This window comes from Diprion similis, chromosome 4, assembly GCF_021155765.1.
Source record: "Diprion similis isolate iyDipSimi1 chromosome 4, iyDipSimi1.1, whole genome shotgun sequence".
Classification (NCBI taxonomy): domain Eukaryota; kingdom Metazoa; phylum Arthropoda; class Insecta; order Hymenoptera; family Diprionidae; genus Diprion; species Diprion similis.
This window is the reverse complement of record NC_060108.1, coordinates 21,928,739-21,946,717: the sequence shown is the minus strand read 5'-3', so window position 1 is coordinate 21,946,717 and position 17,979 is coordinate 21,928,739. Positions and strand designations below refer to the sequence as shown.

At 39.6% G+C, this 17,979-nt stretch overlaps 2 protein-coding genes and 1 long non-coding RNA gene across 3 annotated transcripts; 2 read left to right on the top strand and 1 right to left on the bottom strand.

The window, feature by feature from the left end:
* The first annotated feature begins 1,257 nt into the window (after positions 1-1,257).
* LOC124405074 lies at positions 1,258-9,350 on the top strand. The gene is made up of 3 exons (XR_006929063.1): positions 1,258-1,434; positions 1,502-1,656; positions 9,056-9,350. It is a non-coding gene; the product is annotated as an uncharacterized LOC124405074 (long non-coding RNA).
* Positions 9,351-10,361: 1,011 nt separating this feature from the next.
* LOC124405073 (deformed epidermal autoregulatory factor 1) lies at positions 10,362-14,519 on the top strand. Its single transcript, XM_046879658.1, has 4 exons — positions 10,362-10,848; positions 12,141-12,632; positions 12,733-13,194; positions 13,295-14,519. The coding sequence occupies exons 1-4, from the start codon at positions 10,600-10,602 to the stop codon at positions 13,493-13,495; spliced, it is 1,404 nt and encodes a 467-aa protein (XP_046735614.1). The 5' UTR covers positions 10,362-10,599; the 3' UTR covers positions 13,496-14,519.
* An 895-nt stretch (positions 14,520-15,414) lies between these two features.
* Positions 15,415-17,923, bottom strand: LOC124405071 (U3 small nucleolar RNA-associated protein 18 homolog). The gene is made up of 7 exons (XM_046879656.1): positions 17,633-17,923; positions 17,277-17,564; positions 17,016-17,193; positions 16,715-16,900; positions 16,417-16,608; positions 16,174-16,342; positions 15,415-16,088 (listed from the first exon to the last, which is right to left on the bottom strand). The coding sequence occupies exons 1-7, from the start codon at positions 17,824-17,826 to the stop codon at positions 15,625-15,627; spliced, it is 1,671 nt and encodes a 556-aa protein (XP_046735612.1). The 5' UTR covers positions 17,827-17,923; the 3' UTR covers positions 15,415-15,624.
* Between the last annotated feature and the right edge of the window lie 56 nt (positions 17,924-17,979).

The window sequence follows — 17,979 nt, the reverse complement described above, 5'->3', positions numbered from 1 at the left end:
AGTGAATTGCGTGTAGATGTTTACCCAGGTACCTCTGGCACTTGGACGTGTAACGTGCGGCACGATGCAACAGCATGATGATGCAATTCGCATGGCACCCTTGCCTTCTCTCGTCGGTTTCATTTACCCTCAGATATACTTTTATATATTGTGACGGACCTGAAAAATTTTGCCAAACCCACCCCACCAACTTCCACTCTTTCTTGCTCTCTCGGTACACAAACAACATGTAATCTGCACAGAGAACTTGACGTGTTCGATTACATTATATAATCACTCGACACAACCGCAGGGTTCATCACAATGCTAGGACTCGATGGAGGGATCCACCCTGCCATGTGGCACGTGTAATTAGTCACCCCCCGTTATTCTGGTCTAATTTGAGGAGAGTTGCCATAATTTCAGGTTGTATGAATTGGGGAAGAATTGCGCCGAGTAAAACTAAACCGCTGGTTTAGTTCCTGAAGACGAATTCACCGCTGAGCTTCTATCTTGTTGAACACTGTTGTTGTTGGAGAAAATTTTCGCGTTGATCTTTATACATGTGCAGAAGGATGATTGAAAAATGGTCGAAATCGCGTAATGAAGGTTAATAACTGAATAACTAGTTTCAGTTTATCGGTAACTGCTACAACGAGTTTTCGCTAGTTTATATACGTGTCCCGATGCTAGTCGAGCACAGTTCTAATTCGCGTGTGGTATATCGGAATGAGAGAGAATTGCGTAGCTATAAGTTGCTGATGCAGCGCAACCGTGTTTCTGGATTGAGTGGCATGGTGGACGGGATGAGGTGACCTTTGGTGCCGACATTTAGGAAAGAATGGCTCTCGGTAGTCGTTGCCTCCTGACAATACTCGTTAGGGATCACCGAACTCTTCAGGAAAAATGTCATAAGCGAAAATAGACCGCTTATGACACTTATTGTAAGCCAATCATCAAGCATGCGGGAAAGCAAGATTTGGCTGGGTTGAAATATTTTCTCTTCATCATTTTGATAATTCACACAAATTGTTTGTCACAAATGAAAGAGAAAAGTTACCGTGACATTATATCAATTGCGTATATTGACGAAATTACCAGATATTCCCTGTAAAAATCCTTTCGTTTACAATTGTCTCGATTTAGATTATGTTAATATTTTTTAAATACATTTATTACGTACTGCTGATCATTATATTGCGAAAGTTTTTGAATAAAAGGCGAAGTGAAAGTGATTGATTTTCTTATACGTGAATTGTAGTGTTGAATTGCTAAACGTTCTCCTTAATTAAGAATCTACAACGCCGTTGATATTACCCTTGGGAAATTGAAATCAGACTAATGATGTAAAGTAAAAGTAAAAGAAGGAGGCAGGAGTTAAGGTCCTGGTCGAACTTATTCAATCGGGGTTGGAATGATGGGCCTAATTAAATAAAAGGATGAGTGGAGACAGAGGTGAAGTACTAAATTGCGAAATCTCTTCAAAGTGGGTCCGTTTTTGTATGATGGTCGTTTTCTGCAGGGAGGGCAAAAATCCTTTCATCAGTCGAGACCTGACAGCGTTGAGAAGATAGCTTCAGGGAGAATGAAGTTGAAGACTGAGAGGGGGAGGGGGGAGGGGATGAGAGACCACGGTCGAGAAGTTCCTTTCAAATTTTACTTTCTACCTCGTTCTCGGTGAATGTGCGTGTGCGTGTGTTTTTCTCTTAGTTCTTTTCTTTCCTCATTTTATTCCTTGTTAGCCCATTCACTCGCCTCATTAGATGGAAGAGATACTCTTGCAGTTCGCCAGTGCCTCTGTGCGTACCTACGTTGTACATTTGTATGTGTAACTGCAAAGTCTCGTAAAAGGTATTAGATGCACGTCACGGATTTTCCCAGCCACGGCTCATCGAGCTGCATTTTGCAAAATACATACCGCGGTATAAACTCATTCAAATTGAATTGACAGATTAATAAAATTCAGACCACAAAGTGTATCAAAATCGTCAAAACTTCCAGAAAAAATGCTTGCAAATTGCAAGATCTGTATTCACAGAGGAAAGAAAATCGAGTTTTTCATCTTGAAACAGCGTTGATTCCTTCCCCGAGAAATTGGACGGGTATAATCTCCATCCATTGATCCACGAGTAATGATAATTAACGCGGTCGTTGATTATTAACTGGATTTCGATATTCGAGTCACGTCTGAATCGTAGCGGCTGAGATTGAGTTCGCGATCGTAATTCTCGGCGGTCGTAATAATCACTAGCAGCCCAGCGAACCCTGCATTTCATTGGCCGCCAGATGTTACGAACACATCGCCATCACAGCTGCTGTGGCTGCACCAGCAGATCAGTAGCTCCGAGATTCTCTCTCGCTGGTTGCATTAGCTGTCCGTAATAATTATTGTCGGTGGATACGCTGAAGAGAATTTTTTTACGACTGTATAATGTCGAGCGCTTTCAGCTAAACGAAACGCCCTCGAGAAGCTCGGAGCAGAAGCGACATTATACGTAGTCAATTCGCCAGGTTTTCGTTCTTTGGCGAGAATTTATACATCTGCACGACAATGGAACGAGCTCCGGTAGGTATTGTACGATGCGGGACTCTGCTGCGCCATATTGAATAATAACTTGAACATACTCATAAATTCAGATTTTAATAGCGTGACACGATGAAAATCGGTACACAATGCCCTCGAGTTTCACCGAGTTTCCTACCCTGAGCCTCGGAGCGCCGGAGGTAGATGACATCTTTGTATTTAACGTTAAGATCTGTTCAAGACTCTCTTGTCTCCTGGGTCTTAACTCCCAAAGCCTATAACCGCGGCCCCGTTCATCGTCGAATATTACGCATCACTCCATTGCAAAGTCTGCTGGAATCTTTCAACCTGCAGGTATTAGAAATATCTGCAAGTTCGGAGGCTGTGAAATAAATCCTGTTTCATTGTGGCATTATTACTGTTACCGTTTATCCGCTTAACGTCATTGATTGAATTTCAATTGACGAACGAAAAGTGTGTGCTTTTAATCTACCAAAGTCTTGATACTCATTGGCCTGCATACGATCGGTTGATCCTATGCTTCATTAAAAAAAAACCGACAGTTTATCATTCATCCATATTATCGTCAGTCTCATGTGAACTCTGGAAATGGATGTGAACGAAAATACAGTGATTTCGTATCGTCGGAGAAGAATTTTTTCCCAAATATTCGCAAGGATCGATTCCACTTCGTTTTCAAAAATTACTCACAGAATTCCACCACTATTAGCCGATATCAAATCACGTTGCGAAAATACCACTAAAATTTTGTTATTCCAACAGAATCGATCTGTGATTCAGCGTACAAGTAATGTCTAAAAGCTCGGTTTTACCAAATCGAGCTACAAGCCGTTACATATCAATTTCCCACTAACAAATTGAATTATTCCCATTTAAAAGGCATTGATCAATTGCAAAATGAGTGCAATCAACGATAGCGACAAATTAACAATATTGTATTACGTCAAAAACCCCCGGTTTGTATCTACAAGCTTTCATACTGTGTATCGCATTTCCCGTCATTTTTCAAATACCTTAATGAGTAATGTTTCACAGAATTCAACAAAACATCACAACCCTTTGGCACGATCCCATACAGCCTAAAAGGCATGCAAGACAGCAAACTGTACGCTCAAACTATCGCAAGGAATTCACTATGCCTGGGGAATAGTTAAACCGGTTTTAAGATCCTGGGGGGGATGAAAATGCGTATGACGGGGAGTGGTTAGCAGTTTTGCGGGGTGTTGGGGGGGGGGGGGGGGGGGAGTACGAGTACTCAGAATTTGAGCGCGTTAATAAAGCAGGAACGCGAAAACGCGTGTATTATATTATACGTCGCGTTATGGGAATAGCAGCTTCACATACATATATACATATATGTATATACACCTTACAGTTTAGGTGCCCAGCAAGAGCCGCGTAAAACTGCGTTAGGCGTCACACGTCCGTAGCAGTTAATTGGGTGTGGATTGTACCCATCTGTAAACAGGCGAATACGTGTACGTATTATAGGTATAGGTGTGTACCTGTCGCGCGTCCTTTCATCCCCCCCTTCATCGCGGCATTGTCTCTTATGTGTAATATATGTATACGTCGCAAAAGGACCCGACGAATTTCGGGGGCGTCGCGTCGCGTCGCGGCGTCGCTCAGCCGCCGAGGCCGAAGACAACCAGCCCGAATCCGCGCCGTACGACACCTAATTAAATCCGGCATTGTGCTCTAATATCGCCCTGTCTCACGCCCTCATCTTCCTCGCCCTCGTCAAGCATTAAACGACGGATAAGGGACCAGGGGCGTATATACATATACATATACATAGGTATAACACACCTATGTCTGCTGCACGGGGACAGAAATCCACTTTGCTAAATTCCCGCATTAACGCTTTCGCTCCAGTGCGGGACTGGATATTACGCTACAGATATACCCAGATTTCTATCCCTACATTTTGTAGCTTAAAGTGTGTCTTTATGCGTTATGTTAGTGTGTGAGAACGATGCAAGGGAATGACACTTTTTATTCGGTCAGTTTTTTTGGGTATAGAGTAGTTCGAAGACAGATTTTTGAAAATGAAATCTGGATTGCGCGATCGGCCCATACGTTCAATTTCATAAAGCGAAAGCAAGAAGTTCTTGATTAGTTATTAATTAGTCTATATGAAAAGATCCATCAGCGAATGCAGAATTTTGGCGTGGAAAGTTATGCCCAGATCACAGCGAGGCTGCGAGATCAAGTTTCTGTAAAACTATTACAGTTTACTGGCTCGACTTTGGTAGCCGTGAATTTCTCAGCGCTTAATTACCGGGTGGCACAAGTCGCCGGACTATCGGCTCTTACGGATCGTCGCGTCGCTTTGACCCTTGAGCCGAGGTTCCGTGGCTCGCAACGTCCAAGGTTCAGGGTTCGGAGATCGAGCCCAGGTCAACCCGGAGGGTGTTTCTAGGGTATGTAGCTATTTTATGCATTTAGTTCGCAATTCACAAGTACGAGTAATTTGGCCGGGTTTGCGGTTGCTTAATGTCCTTCTGGGGACACCGAACCATGCCGGGAAACGCGAAAATAAGTATCTCTCCCCTCGGCAGCGACACTGTCTGCTCGCAGAAATGTATACGTAGATTAATACAAGTCGCTGGGAAGTTGTCGCAATTATCGCGATCCAGGAAATGACGAATAAAAATATACCCGTGCTTTAAACTGCGCGCCCTGGGTTATATTAATCCATGGGGTTTGTTTTATCACCCCCCTCTTGAATTATTCACTATCCATATAAATATAGGATACGGAGTGAGGGAAATAAGAGCGGGTGAAATTACGGTAGTAGAGCGAATAAATTTTCCTTTCATTCCTGTTGGTCAATGAGTTGACTTTGGGTTCGGGAATAAAACGATACATAACATCGCTGTCAATTCAAGCTTCCCCGGCAGTTCCACCCTGCAGTGGTCGGACGATTCGTAATGAAACGCGTAACCGGAAATAAACAGGGGCGCATCAAATAAATCGCTCCGATGGGACTCTCCCGAAAACCCGCAGTAGACCGTTTTAATGAAACACATTAAAACACCTTTCCACTGGCTCTGGAAGGACTTCCATGGTTCTTCCCCGCACCGTTGTTGGCGAAGCAGGAGTGACGGAGGTGCGAGTCGTAAACCGGAATAATTTCCACTGTGAGATGCGTAGAATGAGAGCATGAATTCATCAGAAACCTCCTAATGCGTTTGCAGGCTCAGCTTCGCACCAATTCCAATTAATCTCACAAGTAACTTTAGTGCTAAGATCCACCGTAATCGCAATTTTGAAAGTCATCAAGTTACCCGTTTCACAAAAATGCTACAAGTTCCAACCAACTCGAGATGTAACAGAAAACCCTGCACTTGTCGAGTCCATTTTCCAACCCAAGGTATGACTGTTTGGCTTTTCGCGAACCAAGACTCGGTCCGTGTTCAAGTGGACGTGAAGTGGCAGCATTCTAGGTGGAAACCTTCCCATGGACCATCGCATTTCACCTACCGGTATGAGTAAACTGGAAAGGGTTTTATGCACTGGTGCTCGGTTCCGAATCGGAGTTAATGACGAGTATTTGGAAAGGGCCGAGGAGATCTGGGTTTATTAAGGGTAATAAGGAGTGTCTGATGGTATCTAGCTGCATGGACAAGAGTCGCTGGCGAGGGAAGGAGAGGAGATATAATCGGATTGGGATCACGGCAACACCACTCCCTCGATCAGCGTAGTACAAGGTAACTTCTCACTCCCCATTATACGTACCTAAAACGTTGGGTTCTACGCCTTTAACTCCTCTGTCCACCACGTATTGTATATATATATATATATGTGGGTAGGTATGTGCGAATGTATGTAATGTTTTAGGGTACGTGTTTCAATGTGGATATAATGATACCCGGGCACCATCCCAACTTACTCGATTCCAGACTATACAGTATATTTATAGCGGACTTGTACGATCAGCTTATAGCACTCGATTAACCCTTCTCTCTTATACTATAAGGTATTCGGTTACAGCGCTTTATGTCACACACCGAAAATCACTACCGCTGTCAAGCTTTCGAGATGGAATTTTGGTATACAAACTACTCCGAAATCAAAGTGCGAGTTGCGTAGAAACGGGTAAGCTGATCACCTCAAGCCCACGATCTAACTCTTTCATTTTCATTTGGACTTAATCCGGAGGGGATCCGATTCGATTTTAGATTAACCAGTCACAGAATTTCGGGATTGGCAAATTGGCTGATCCTCTGACCATTATCTGGCATAAAGTAGATCTCAATGCTGAAACATCGATCTATATGTAATGAACCGAGAATTAAGATTATCTTGATTTACAAACGATTTTGTGTATCGATTACCTGATAACAGTTTCGTGAATCATACCGTTCTTTAAAAAAAAAAAAAAAAAAAAACACGAAACAATTTAATTACTGCACAGTATCGTCCTTTGTAACTCGATTCATTGATTTGGTAATATTCGACAAAAAGTACATTTCGCCCCCTCAAATCCCATTTGCTTTTGTATGGGTGTTGCTGCCTGGCATTGGACGTGTAATGATCTATATAGGATATGACAGGGCGGATCGAGCCGAAGATCAGATAAAAGGTTTTTCCCTGCACTCTATCGCGTAAACGATTCGATTTCCCCTGGGCATGGGCGTCGTGCTAGAGGCGAAGCAATATCCCTCCTCGAGCTCAAAGTCGAGAATTAGTTGGCTGTATTGCGCTAGGTGGTGTAGTAAGTGCAGGTACCTCGAATATTCCGCAAGTGAATTAGGCATTATATAGTTACATGATTATTGTCCGGGAGACGAAATGCGAGTGCTGCAGATACTCCGCATCGAGTAAATATGATATAGGTATAGATATTCTATGGACGAACTTGAACCACCGTGTATACAGACTGCAGAGAACCATTGTCTGAGGGTCGTGAGTCTTATTTGCTACAAAATAGATTACGATGGTATTGATAGAGAATAGAAACGCGAGAGAGCGAAGAGAGACTCGAGACGGTGTTAAGAGAATCCAAGGATGGAGGAGACACGCATTCTCATATATTCGTATAAAATATTCTCTAATAGCGTAAAGTGACTGAAAAATAGTCAACATCTTACTTAACCATTAAAGATTTGATATTATTTTCGCAATTTCAAGGCAGTCTAAAGATTTCTCACTCGAAAAATCTGAAAAAAAATTTTGAGAACACTTTAATGGTAAAAACTTGATACACTAAAACGATTACGGAATACCAGATGATCTGAATTTAATGTTGGTGGAGTGGGGATGTACGTCCACGACAGGTATATACTATACATACATAGCTAGCGCTGAAGTTTCGTTGGACGGATGTAATTACGTTACCGATGCTCTTTGTTGTATCAGACCACGATTGGTTTAGGTTCCTATCGCGGGGATATTGACGCATGAAAGGGGACATTAATGTCATTTTATCAAAATTTTATTTTCCACTGTCTCCAATTTTCCCTTCAGTGAACCGAAACGTTTGGAGCTCTCATTTTTTTTGGGAGAACAGTTAGCTTGATCTTCGTGCTCTTTCTCTCGTGATTACAAAATTGGTAAGGGAGTCTTAGAAGTTGTTAATGGATATTTTTTAATCACAGATTTTAGATCAACGTTGCGTTGCCAGAGAATTGTACAAAAGCTTTTTACGCTTTCTTGTACTTTTATAGTATACACGTCGTTCGTATCAGTTAGTTTCTGACAGTTTGTACGTTCGGCGATCCGAGAAAGTTTCAAAGTAGAATGAACTTCCTGATAGAAAACTCGTTAACGACTAATTAGTTTTCCCGCCCAGAAAGCAAGAGTGAGAGAACAATTGCAAGGTGTATCGCTCCCATCTCACTTGTGAAAATGCTGCACCATTTTAAACGTATCCCTATGTCTTTACGATTGCTATTTTTCCTCAAATTTCTTACTTTCTATAAATTAGAGCTTTACTTCTTTCATAAATAAAAAAATTAGAGCTTTTATTTTATGTTATTCATACACGGACAATTTTACATTATATTATTTAACGACATAAACTCGTTACGAAATTTTCTACTGGCTTCAGTCCAAATGTGAGAAATTATTGAGGAAATTTTTGTGGCTGTCGTGATGAAAAATAAGATTACTCTCTCGTGTAGAAGTGGTCGAGTCAATTATAACTGACAGAAAAATTCATCGTAAGATCGGACGTGGGGCTATGAGAATTTCGGATCTAGAATTTAGGAATTTTGTATTTTTATCCATAGCTTTGGAAAGCTCATTCGTTTAAATTGCCATTGACTGTAATTTAAATTGTACGCTTTGTTCGTAGCAAAGTATCTAACGAATTTCAACGTCGGTTAAAAATTCGTTGAGTAGTTCCGGGATTGTTTGAGAAAATACTGCAGTTCGACGGTTCGGTGAAGACAGATATATACGTATACATATATTAGTAGGTACTGTTATTTTCAAGCCTGAACAAATGTTACGATTCATTACTTCACCAGCTACCTACTTTTCAAAGTTTCTAAATAACACCATTATCCTCGTGCTCTGCTGCAGGGGTCGTGCAGTCGGTTTCGTTCACACGATTTATAAACATCGCTCTAGCCGAGAAAAATACAAGAGGGTCTCAACGCATGTGCATTTAGAGATTTATCAAAGCACATGTAAGGCATGTATAGGTAAGTTTATTCGCCATCTACAGGTGATCAGTTGATGCCGCTAGAAATACAACTGCTGGAGAACTTTTAAACGAGTTTGCATACTTTAACAGACTTTAAGAATAACTGAAGAAAATGTTATAATTAAGCAATGAATATGGATTTTGTTAACCAGGGGAAGGTTTGCGGACGTATACATATATACGAGGTATATATATATATATATATATATACATGTACGGATATGTATAGGTACATACCTTAAACTTATAACTACTGTTTATGTTTGAAAGTTATATTATATTTACGGAGAGTGAAAATATTCCGCTTTTTGTCGCGCAATGAACGATAAATCGGTGAAAACTTTGCGAAAATTATGCAATGTTCTAGTTTGCGATCAAACATGATAGGTACATGCGAATCTTGATACAGCGTCATCTAGCTTTACTCTAATCTGCCTGCAAAATGTTATTACGATGCAACCCAAAATTTATACAACAAAATTATCGCAATACATATCCGTAATTTTGTACACAGATGCCATACAATATTTCTGGCATAAATTGTTTTTTTTTTCTTTAATGTTCAAGCAGTATTCTTGTTGCAATTATAAATTTATAGATCTATTATTCCTCGTATTTTCTGTTTTAAAATCCGATAATATTTTTGCTTTTGCGTCAACTTTGCGAATAAACGTCAAGTGCAAAGACATCTGGAAATCGAACTCTGAAATATGAATGAAATTTAGCGGTAGCTTACTGCTAGTAATTGGACTGCTATACCGACAAGAAAACCAACCGATGGTTCCCGTGAACGTCGATAAAGTAGTTTGGTGGGCATTTTTTTCAAACAGGGTGTCGTCGGTCAAACCAACGAAAATGTAACAGATTAAAAGTCTAAACGACAGTAGAGAATAGCCCGTCCTAAATTAAACTGCACACGCGTAACGCTAACAAGCTAATTTGAAATTAGGACATGGAATTCCGTCGATAAGTATGAACAGAGGTTCAAATTCTGAAAAGACGAAAAATACATTTCGCTTAATTCCCAAAGCGGAGCAACGAATCAGAGTCCAAATAAGCAATTGACCATTTGACGATAAACATAACGGTGAGAAAAACTGTCGGAGAATATCAATTAGCGAGAGGCGAGTCAGGCGTTGAAAGAACTCTGTGCATATTTCAGAGCCATAAAGAGTTACCCATCGTGCTCGGTAGTACGGACGCGTTAGTCGATGTCCTGGGACTGACATCTATTCGCTTTTGTGTAAACTAAAATAGCTTTACATGGGCAGCGGGTCGGAAAATTTGTATCTGGGTACGAGCAGGGCGTATTTTGATTACCGCGCGTCTCGAGGAAAAGTAAAAGACAATCACGTGGGCAAGTCGATAGGCAACGGCGAGGACGAAAGTATTGGCGCCATTGAAGACGAGGACAGCCGAAATGGAGGAGAATCAAACATCGGAAAGTGTCGCTGTGTTACCGGACATGTCCGAACCGTTGACGAGCGAAACCGAGGAGTCGGCTGCCCTAACGGGCGAACACGAAGCCCATCCTGTTGCTGTCACGGCCAACGTTTCCTCCGTTCCAGGGGTCGGCGTTCCCGTTTCACTTCCCGTTGGCTCGATCATCGGGGTAGCTAATTCCAGCAATGGCACCACCTTCAACGTCATTACCTCCGACCAGCTGCAGGTATTCCGCTCGACGATTACGTTCACGTATTTCTCACGTCGTATCGCTCCGAGACTCTAGGCCTCAAAAACTCTCTTCCCAGCGTTCAACGTGTTTTTCGATATCAATTTTCGATCATACAGTTGTGGGCACATCATCGTCACCCGCAATGTCCACCCCTTTGATTAATCGCGTCATGTTTTCCCCATTCTTGACTCTGTAGCTAGTTGCATGGTGTCTGTACGTGGGCTATCGATTTATAACCTACACGGACGATATTTGCTTACATAGACCCAGGATTTTATCATAATATTTATTATCCGAGGGTTTACATGCGCCAAGATTGATCCAATTTATTGGTTTCCTTAACAACTTCATAAATTTGTTTACATTCCTTCGCTTACTCAGTACACTCACTCTAGCCATGTTCCAATTCTGTTGAACGTTCCATCGGTTTCTGCATGCTTGTACACTCGCCTTTGCCTTCAGTTGTCTAAATAATCTATCACAAGAGCTAATGTACAAGATTATACATTTTTTATAATTTGGAACATCGTTTCTGTAGTGGCAAAACAAGACGTTTTTTTTGTTGATGGTTTTGTACGACAGTGAATATATCGTATTCAAAAGTTTGTAGAATAAATTATGTACTTTTTATGCACTTATTTTACAAGGATATGACGCAATTCCGTGATGAAATAAACATGCTATTAATAGGGTAATAACAGTGGTCACAGTTGAACAAGAATAATCTATGTCTAGTAGCTTATTGCACTTTGAGATAATCCAAAAAAATACTAAAGCTTATTGAAAACGTCATAGCAGTTATAATGCAATCTCTTTAGCGAATGCTCTGTGTCAACATTATGTATTTGAGTTCTATTGTAGAATACAAGTAATTGCAATTATTGATATTCATTAGAATACCGCCCCGAAGATATTCTGTGGAAAACTATACAGAATTCGAAATTATGCAATTCTCATGTAGTTACTAGGTCAAGACACTCTGGCAATTCGATTCCCAAGGTTCTTATGAAATTTAGAATACCTACTTGGAGAATTTCAAATACGATACCTCATTGAAAGTAAATGATTGAAAAAATATTTCAATTATCTACACAATATCTGTGTATAATTATTTATAATAGATTCTAGCCACATTGTCTTCGTATGCTGCACTGGAACATTATTAAATCATATGACAAGAAAAATTAATCCACCGCTAAATTAGTATACATTAAAAGATTTTGCATCGTTAAAATTAGCGTTAGATAGTACAGATCGAATATCATATCCTACTAATTATATTTCAGCTACCGGGCTCTGGTCAATTTAAACAAATGTTATGCGTGGATAATGGATTTATCTGTGAGCCTCGTCATGATAAGGACAGCGATCCTTTGCGCTGGAACGGGGAGTTGAAAGCAACGCATATCGTAATCCAGAACAGTACAGATGAAAATGATAGTGATCAAATTCACGTCACAACAGCCAACTCGCAGCCAATATGCAGTTGGTCAGAGTCTGCAAACATGGCTGTACTGCCAGTTAGGTGTAAAAACACTAACGCAGAACTGCACAAAAGTAGATTTGGGTCAGGGGGAAGAGGACGCTGCATAAAACTTGGAGATACGTGGTACACACCTAGTGAGTTTGAAGCTCTTTGTGGAAGAGCATCAAGCAAAGATTGGAAACGTAGTATAAGGTTTGGGGGCAGGAGTTTACAGACCTTGATAGATGAACAGATATTGAAACCACACGCCACATCCTGTACTTGTGCAGCCTGCTGTGATGACGATAGCGCTGTAAGTGTCGTTATTTTCATTTTTGAATTTGGCAATTATCTTTTGTATTCATTTTATTCCTACTGAGAATTGATGACATGATTTGATATCTGTGCTGCAGACCGGCCCAGTGCGATTGTTCACCCCTTACAAGCGTAGGAGAAGAGCGAGAGAAACGTCTGATGGTGAGACACCAATTCGCAAACACAAAAGTGACAATTCTCGAGATGGAAGTAACAATGACGACAGTGACACTGAAGTTGTTGTACCCGACAAGGAAAGCTGGTCTCAATTTGTATCAGCAGATGGATTGGTGGTTCAACAGCCACAAGAACAGGAAACGGTTGTACAGAGTGTGCATCAAATCGAAAATGGACAAAACGAAGATGTTTTTAAGAAGCTCGACGAAATGTCGAATAAGATGTTGAAACTTGCCTATGAATTTAGGCAGACTCTTGCCGAAGCCAAAGAATTAAGTAGGCAACAGAAGCGAGAGCAAGCTCTCGCTGCGCAACTCAATGTCCGAGGTGAAGTCATTGAAACAGTCGGTCTGCAGCCAACTTCGGATACACACAACAAAAAAGTAAGTTTAACTATTTCAAGAATAGCTTGCGTTGAAAATCACTCTCACCTATTCACACTTTGACACGGGCTCATTATGAATTTTTACATGTCTTGTCAAGTGTGCCAACTGCAATCGAGAAGCTTTTGCCGAGTGTTCACTGTGTAGGCGTACGCCTTATTGTTCTACGTTCTGCCAACGAAAGGATTGGGCTGGTCATCAGGTAGAATGTGTAAGAGGAGCTGCAGAGACAGTTATGCTGATAGTTGAGAGTAGTAGCGGAGATGCGAATGCGCTTTCAACATCAGCCGGGGACCAATAGCTAGTGTTCCTCACTCCGATTCATCAAAAGAATCCTGGGAGTGAAGAATTGGATATGGAAAATTCGCCAACAGAAGAATCAGAAACAGATATTAAAGTTGCCAAGTCCGAGATGGACAAGAAAGATAGAGAATAGAATAATTATGTTTTCGATGGAAAATAATAATGAGCAAGGTAAGAAATCCAGGTTCAAACGTATTGCATTGATGTTAAAAATTGAATAACATAGAACACCGATGTTAAGAATTTTGAATACTTGGGATCTTGAAAATTGAGATCGAGAATATTTTACCAATCAAAGACAACTTGGAATGCAACTTGTTTTTCTGCAAACGAATTCATACCAAATGTTAGCTTTTAGATGTTTTCTACACACCCAATCTAATAATTATGTGGTAGGATTAAAGATTGTGAAATAGTGTAAAGAAATGAAGCAGTGAATTTAGGTTGGACATAAAATGTTGTAAAATATAGATACTAATTTTTATTCTCTTGTATAAACATATTGACTGTTAGCATCATATCGTACGGATTTTTTGCAATGAAGCACGAGGCTAAAAAAAATTAAAGGACTTCGCCAAGTAGGGTTGTACACCTAATTTCACATATTTTTAATATAAATGTTCAAAGAAATGTGTGAAGGTGTGAGTTCCTTGCAATATTTCTCTGCCAAACCATTAAGGTAAATCTATATCATTACAATATTCTAATAAGATAAAGTTGAAAATTAAAAAAAAACCAATACATACCTGAAATTTATATCTCTGACTATTTCTAATTATCGAAATATTTATAATATATGAGCTCATCTCTATGATCTTCAATTCATTTTCAATTTCAAGGATGCATTAAATTATTCTGCAAACACGAATTGCATTCATGGTCTACCATTTTTATCGAATGTCATTTAATATCGTCATTGATGTTTCTTATAAAAATGAGTAAATAGCAATCATCTATCTAATATAATAGTCATTTCACAAAAATACCACATACAGTGCTGTTAGTACATTTCATTATTATAACCATATGCTACAACCATAGTAATTATTTATACATGAAATCAAGTGATTACAGCATCTATATGAAACAACTTATAACTTATATTTGATGTGATCAAGATGCGAATCCTGATATTTTTTTCGTTTGATAGTTTTAATCAGTATAAGTATTATAAAATACGTTGAAATTTTTCACCACTTTCTTGTTTTATTCGCAAGTTGTATGTATTGTTATTTATGAAGAATACTGCACTCCTGGGATACACTAGGATCTAATGGCTGTATACTTGCAGAGGTTGATCGTAGAAATGAACCATTGTAATTGATTAAATGTGCAGTGTTACTATCTGTAGATAGTAACCTATAATTACCGTAATGCATTGTGTCAGTATACATGGTGTTCCTAGAACTCCTACAACACACCTCTTTCTTTGAGTTCGACGTGTGCCGTAGTATTTTAGCAGGTGAAACAAGCACTGCTTTTGTTTTTTGAAATTTCCTAGTACCCGTCGCTATCGCGAAATTTCCAGCTATAGGCATATCAAATTTTGTTCAAAATGTTAAAAAATGTGAATATATCATAGCCGATGAGCTTAAATGCATTTTCCGTCTAATGTACTTTGCTATTAAAGAGTTATCGAACGCAAGTTCTGTTAGAATTAAGTCGAATACTTTGCACTATTGGGATCCCACAGTCATTTTTCGTAATAGATAAAAAACAAAGCTGTATTTCACTTGAATTAACCTGCCCCTTTTCTTTGATTTGCATTATAAATCATTTACAAATATTCGTTTCGATTCGATAATGCAGGTTTGTGAAGTGTTTCGAACAAGGAAAGGTGAAACCATTTGCGTAACTTGATAAAAAAAAAAAAGTAATAAAATATTAATATTTGAACGTCTACGTCAACGGGGTAATCAAAAAGTTAATGCAGCTTTTTATGGCTACATATTATATTCATGAATCATTGTGAAACTATATACATAATTCGAATTACATCGTTTAGTCATCATAAGATGTTTTATTTTGTACAATAGGTAATTATGGATAACTAATAACCGATGTCACTCGTAAATTTATGTTAGAGTAGTTGATTGAATATGCAGCAGTACTATCGGTAGGTAGTAACTAATAGTTACCGTAGTGTTTTAACCGATACAAATAGGCGTTGCCTTTGTTATTTGAAATTCCCAAGTACCCGCTGCTGGGAGAAAAATCTACGGCTATGGGTTTAAAAAATTTTGTTCGAAATGTTGGAAAATTTGAGAATATCGTAGCTGATGGTAGGTGCATCATTTTAAATGCATTTTCCGTCTCGTCTGATGCCATTGAAAGAATCTCCGATGTAGGATTAAATTTCAAACTTGTTATCGAAGTGACAAGGTTTAGGACTATTTTCAATGGGGTCGGATTGGTTCTGTCTAAGACTGTACTTGTGTCATAGACGTTCACTACTCCCTGTTTACTTCCAGTGGCTAAATATTGCCCACTGGGTGAAACTGCAATTCTAGATCCGGATAGGCAACCATCATCTATGGCTCGGTGTATACAGGTCCGTTCGTTCATGTCCCATACGTACATTTCGCCTCCTTCTAAGTAGGTATAGGAGAAGAATATATCTTGGATTAGCTCCGTACGAATTTAAATTGATTGTAACTTCAGAAACACGCAACTTACCACCATGTGTAAAAAGTTTCCTACTATCAGGAGAGAATGCCAAAGTGTTACACTGATCATTCATCTTCAAAGTGCTTACAAGTTCTTTGGTTTTGTTAGTCAGGATGTATATATTACCCATTCTTCCGCATACGGCGATGAATTTCTCGTCTGGAGATACTTCAAAGTTCTGTAATTAACATTGCCCGGACGGAATTAGATTTTGTCCTGAATCCAGCAAATTTGCAATTATCTTCTGCGTACCTTCATATTAGTCATGCCATGTGGTAGTGGTACCCTGTATGTTTTTCCAGCCAATAAATCGTAGGTGTGACAATGAGCATGTCGTTGTGAGCCTACCACTATTTCTGATCCCTCTTTTGTAAACCTGGCTGTATTTATCGGAAATCTTCGATACTGCATACTATGCAGTTTTGTATTCTGTTTGCCATCAATCTGACGAAGTAAAAAATTAAATTATAGCAAGTTTTCCTTATTACTCTGGTTGCAGATATTAGGATTCCTTACAATTTTTTTTAAAAATGACTTACTCTCGACTTACTTGAAATATTGACAGTGTTCCAGATAATCCAGCAACTAACGCCACTGTAGAGGTTGGATGGAATTGAAGACTTGTTATTACAGGCCCCTCGGATCGAGTTTCTTGATTTATATTTTTTAGAGCTTTCAATTCGATTGTTCCTTGTGCTAAATTCTTAGGTTTTGGTGTTATCAAATGACTGCTATGCTGTAGAGAAAATGGAAGGAAAACTTCAATACTACAACTACTCAAAAGACTAAATATTTCAACATTCAATTAATCATCAATGGTTATAATATGATTGATAAGATGAAAACAGTACCCGCAATATTTCGTCTTCCGAATCCTCTTCGGATCCAGGTTCTTTTTTTGCACCAATTTCAGCCCACTTAGGAGTGCCAACAAGTTGTTGATACCGGTTTCGCAGCAGTTCTTTGTATTGTTTTTCAGGCCGCTGCACAGACAGTCTGCGCCCTTGTAATCGCAGGGTTTCTTCAACGCTGTTGAGTAAACGAATCCACATGTATTTCACATAAATTTTATTCTGTTTTCAACACTTGACGGATTATCGTCTGTTGCTTACGAGAGGTTTTCTTCGTCATCATCGTCTACCCATGCCACTTGTTTTTCAGTCTTCAACTCTTCATCTTCAACTCCTGAATCAGCATCTGTACCTTGCTCTGTATCTTCCGAACCCGATTTATCCGACTCAGAGTCATCAGTGTCTTCATTGTCATCAGAATCGTCCGCCTCATTACTGGGGGTTGAAACCTTAGCCAAGGGTGTCGTCTGTGATTTAGAATCATTGTGCTCATTTTGCAGAAGGTTGCTAATAACGTCGGTATGGTCACCGAATACGAGCCTTTCAAGCCTGAAAATTATTGGGATGTGATAAAATATCGATTCGTAAGTGAAAGATCGTAGTTCAACTTTATTTACCTGGCTTCTTCTACCGGGTCGTAATCATTTTTGCGTTTCTTTTTCAGAGGAGCGGTAAACTTCTTGTTGTACTTAACCTCTCCGAGTTCAAGTTCTAATTTTTTTCTTTTTCTCAGTGTTTCCTCTAGTTCCTCTGCTTCTATCTCATCCGCGGATTCTTCATGGCTTGAGACACGGTCTACCGTTGCAGCCATTAGTCTAAAATTCGGTATGGATTGTTATTTTTCTCTATAATATGTATGCACGTAAGCTTATCAACAGCTTCTACAGGTATGCCGAATACCGCGTGGCGCTTATCCATTGACTATTCCGTTGACCGAAGAAACGCTCTTCGTTTCATGCATTGA

Excerpts from the sequence above, each read along its gene's own strand:
- LOC124405071 (XM_046879656.1), bottom strand. The coding sequence starts at position 17,826 with ATGGCTGCAACGGTAGACCGTGTCTCAAGCCATGAAGAATCCGCGGAT. Across the intron at positions 17,565-17,632 it reads GACCCGGTAGAAGAAGCCAG|GCTTGAAAGGCTCGTATTCG; the intron begins GTAAATAAAGTT and ends AATAATTTTCAG. Across the intron at positions 16,901-17,015 it reads CGGAAGACGAAATATTGCGG|CATAGCAGTCATTTGATAAC; the intron begins GTACTGTTTTCA and ends TTTTCTCTACAG.
- LOC124405073 (XM_046879658.1), top strand. The coding sequence starts at position 10,600 with ATGGAGGAGAATCAAACATCGGAAAGTGTCGCTGTGTTACCGGACATG. Across the intron at positions 10,849-12,140 it reads TTACCTCCGACCAGCTGCAG|CTACCGGGCTCTGGTCAATT; the intron begins GTATTCCGCTCG and ends ATTATATTTCAG. Across the intron at positions 13,195-13,294 it reads CGGATACACACAACAAAAAA|TGTGCCAACTGCAATCGAGA; the intron begins GTAAGTTTAACT and ends TGTCTTGTCAAG.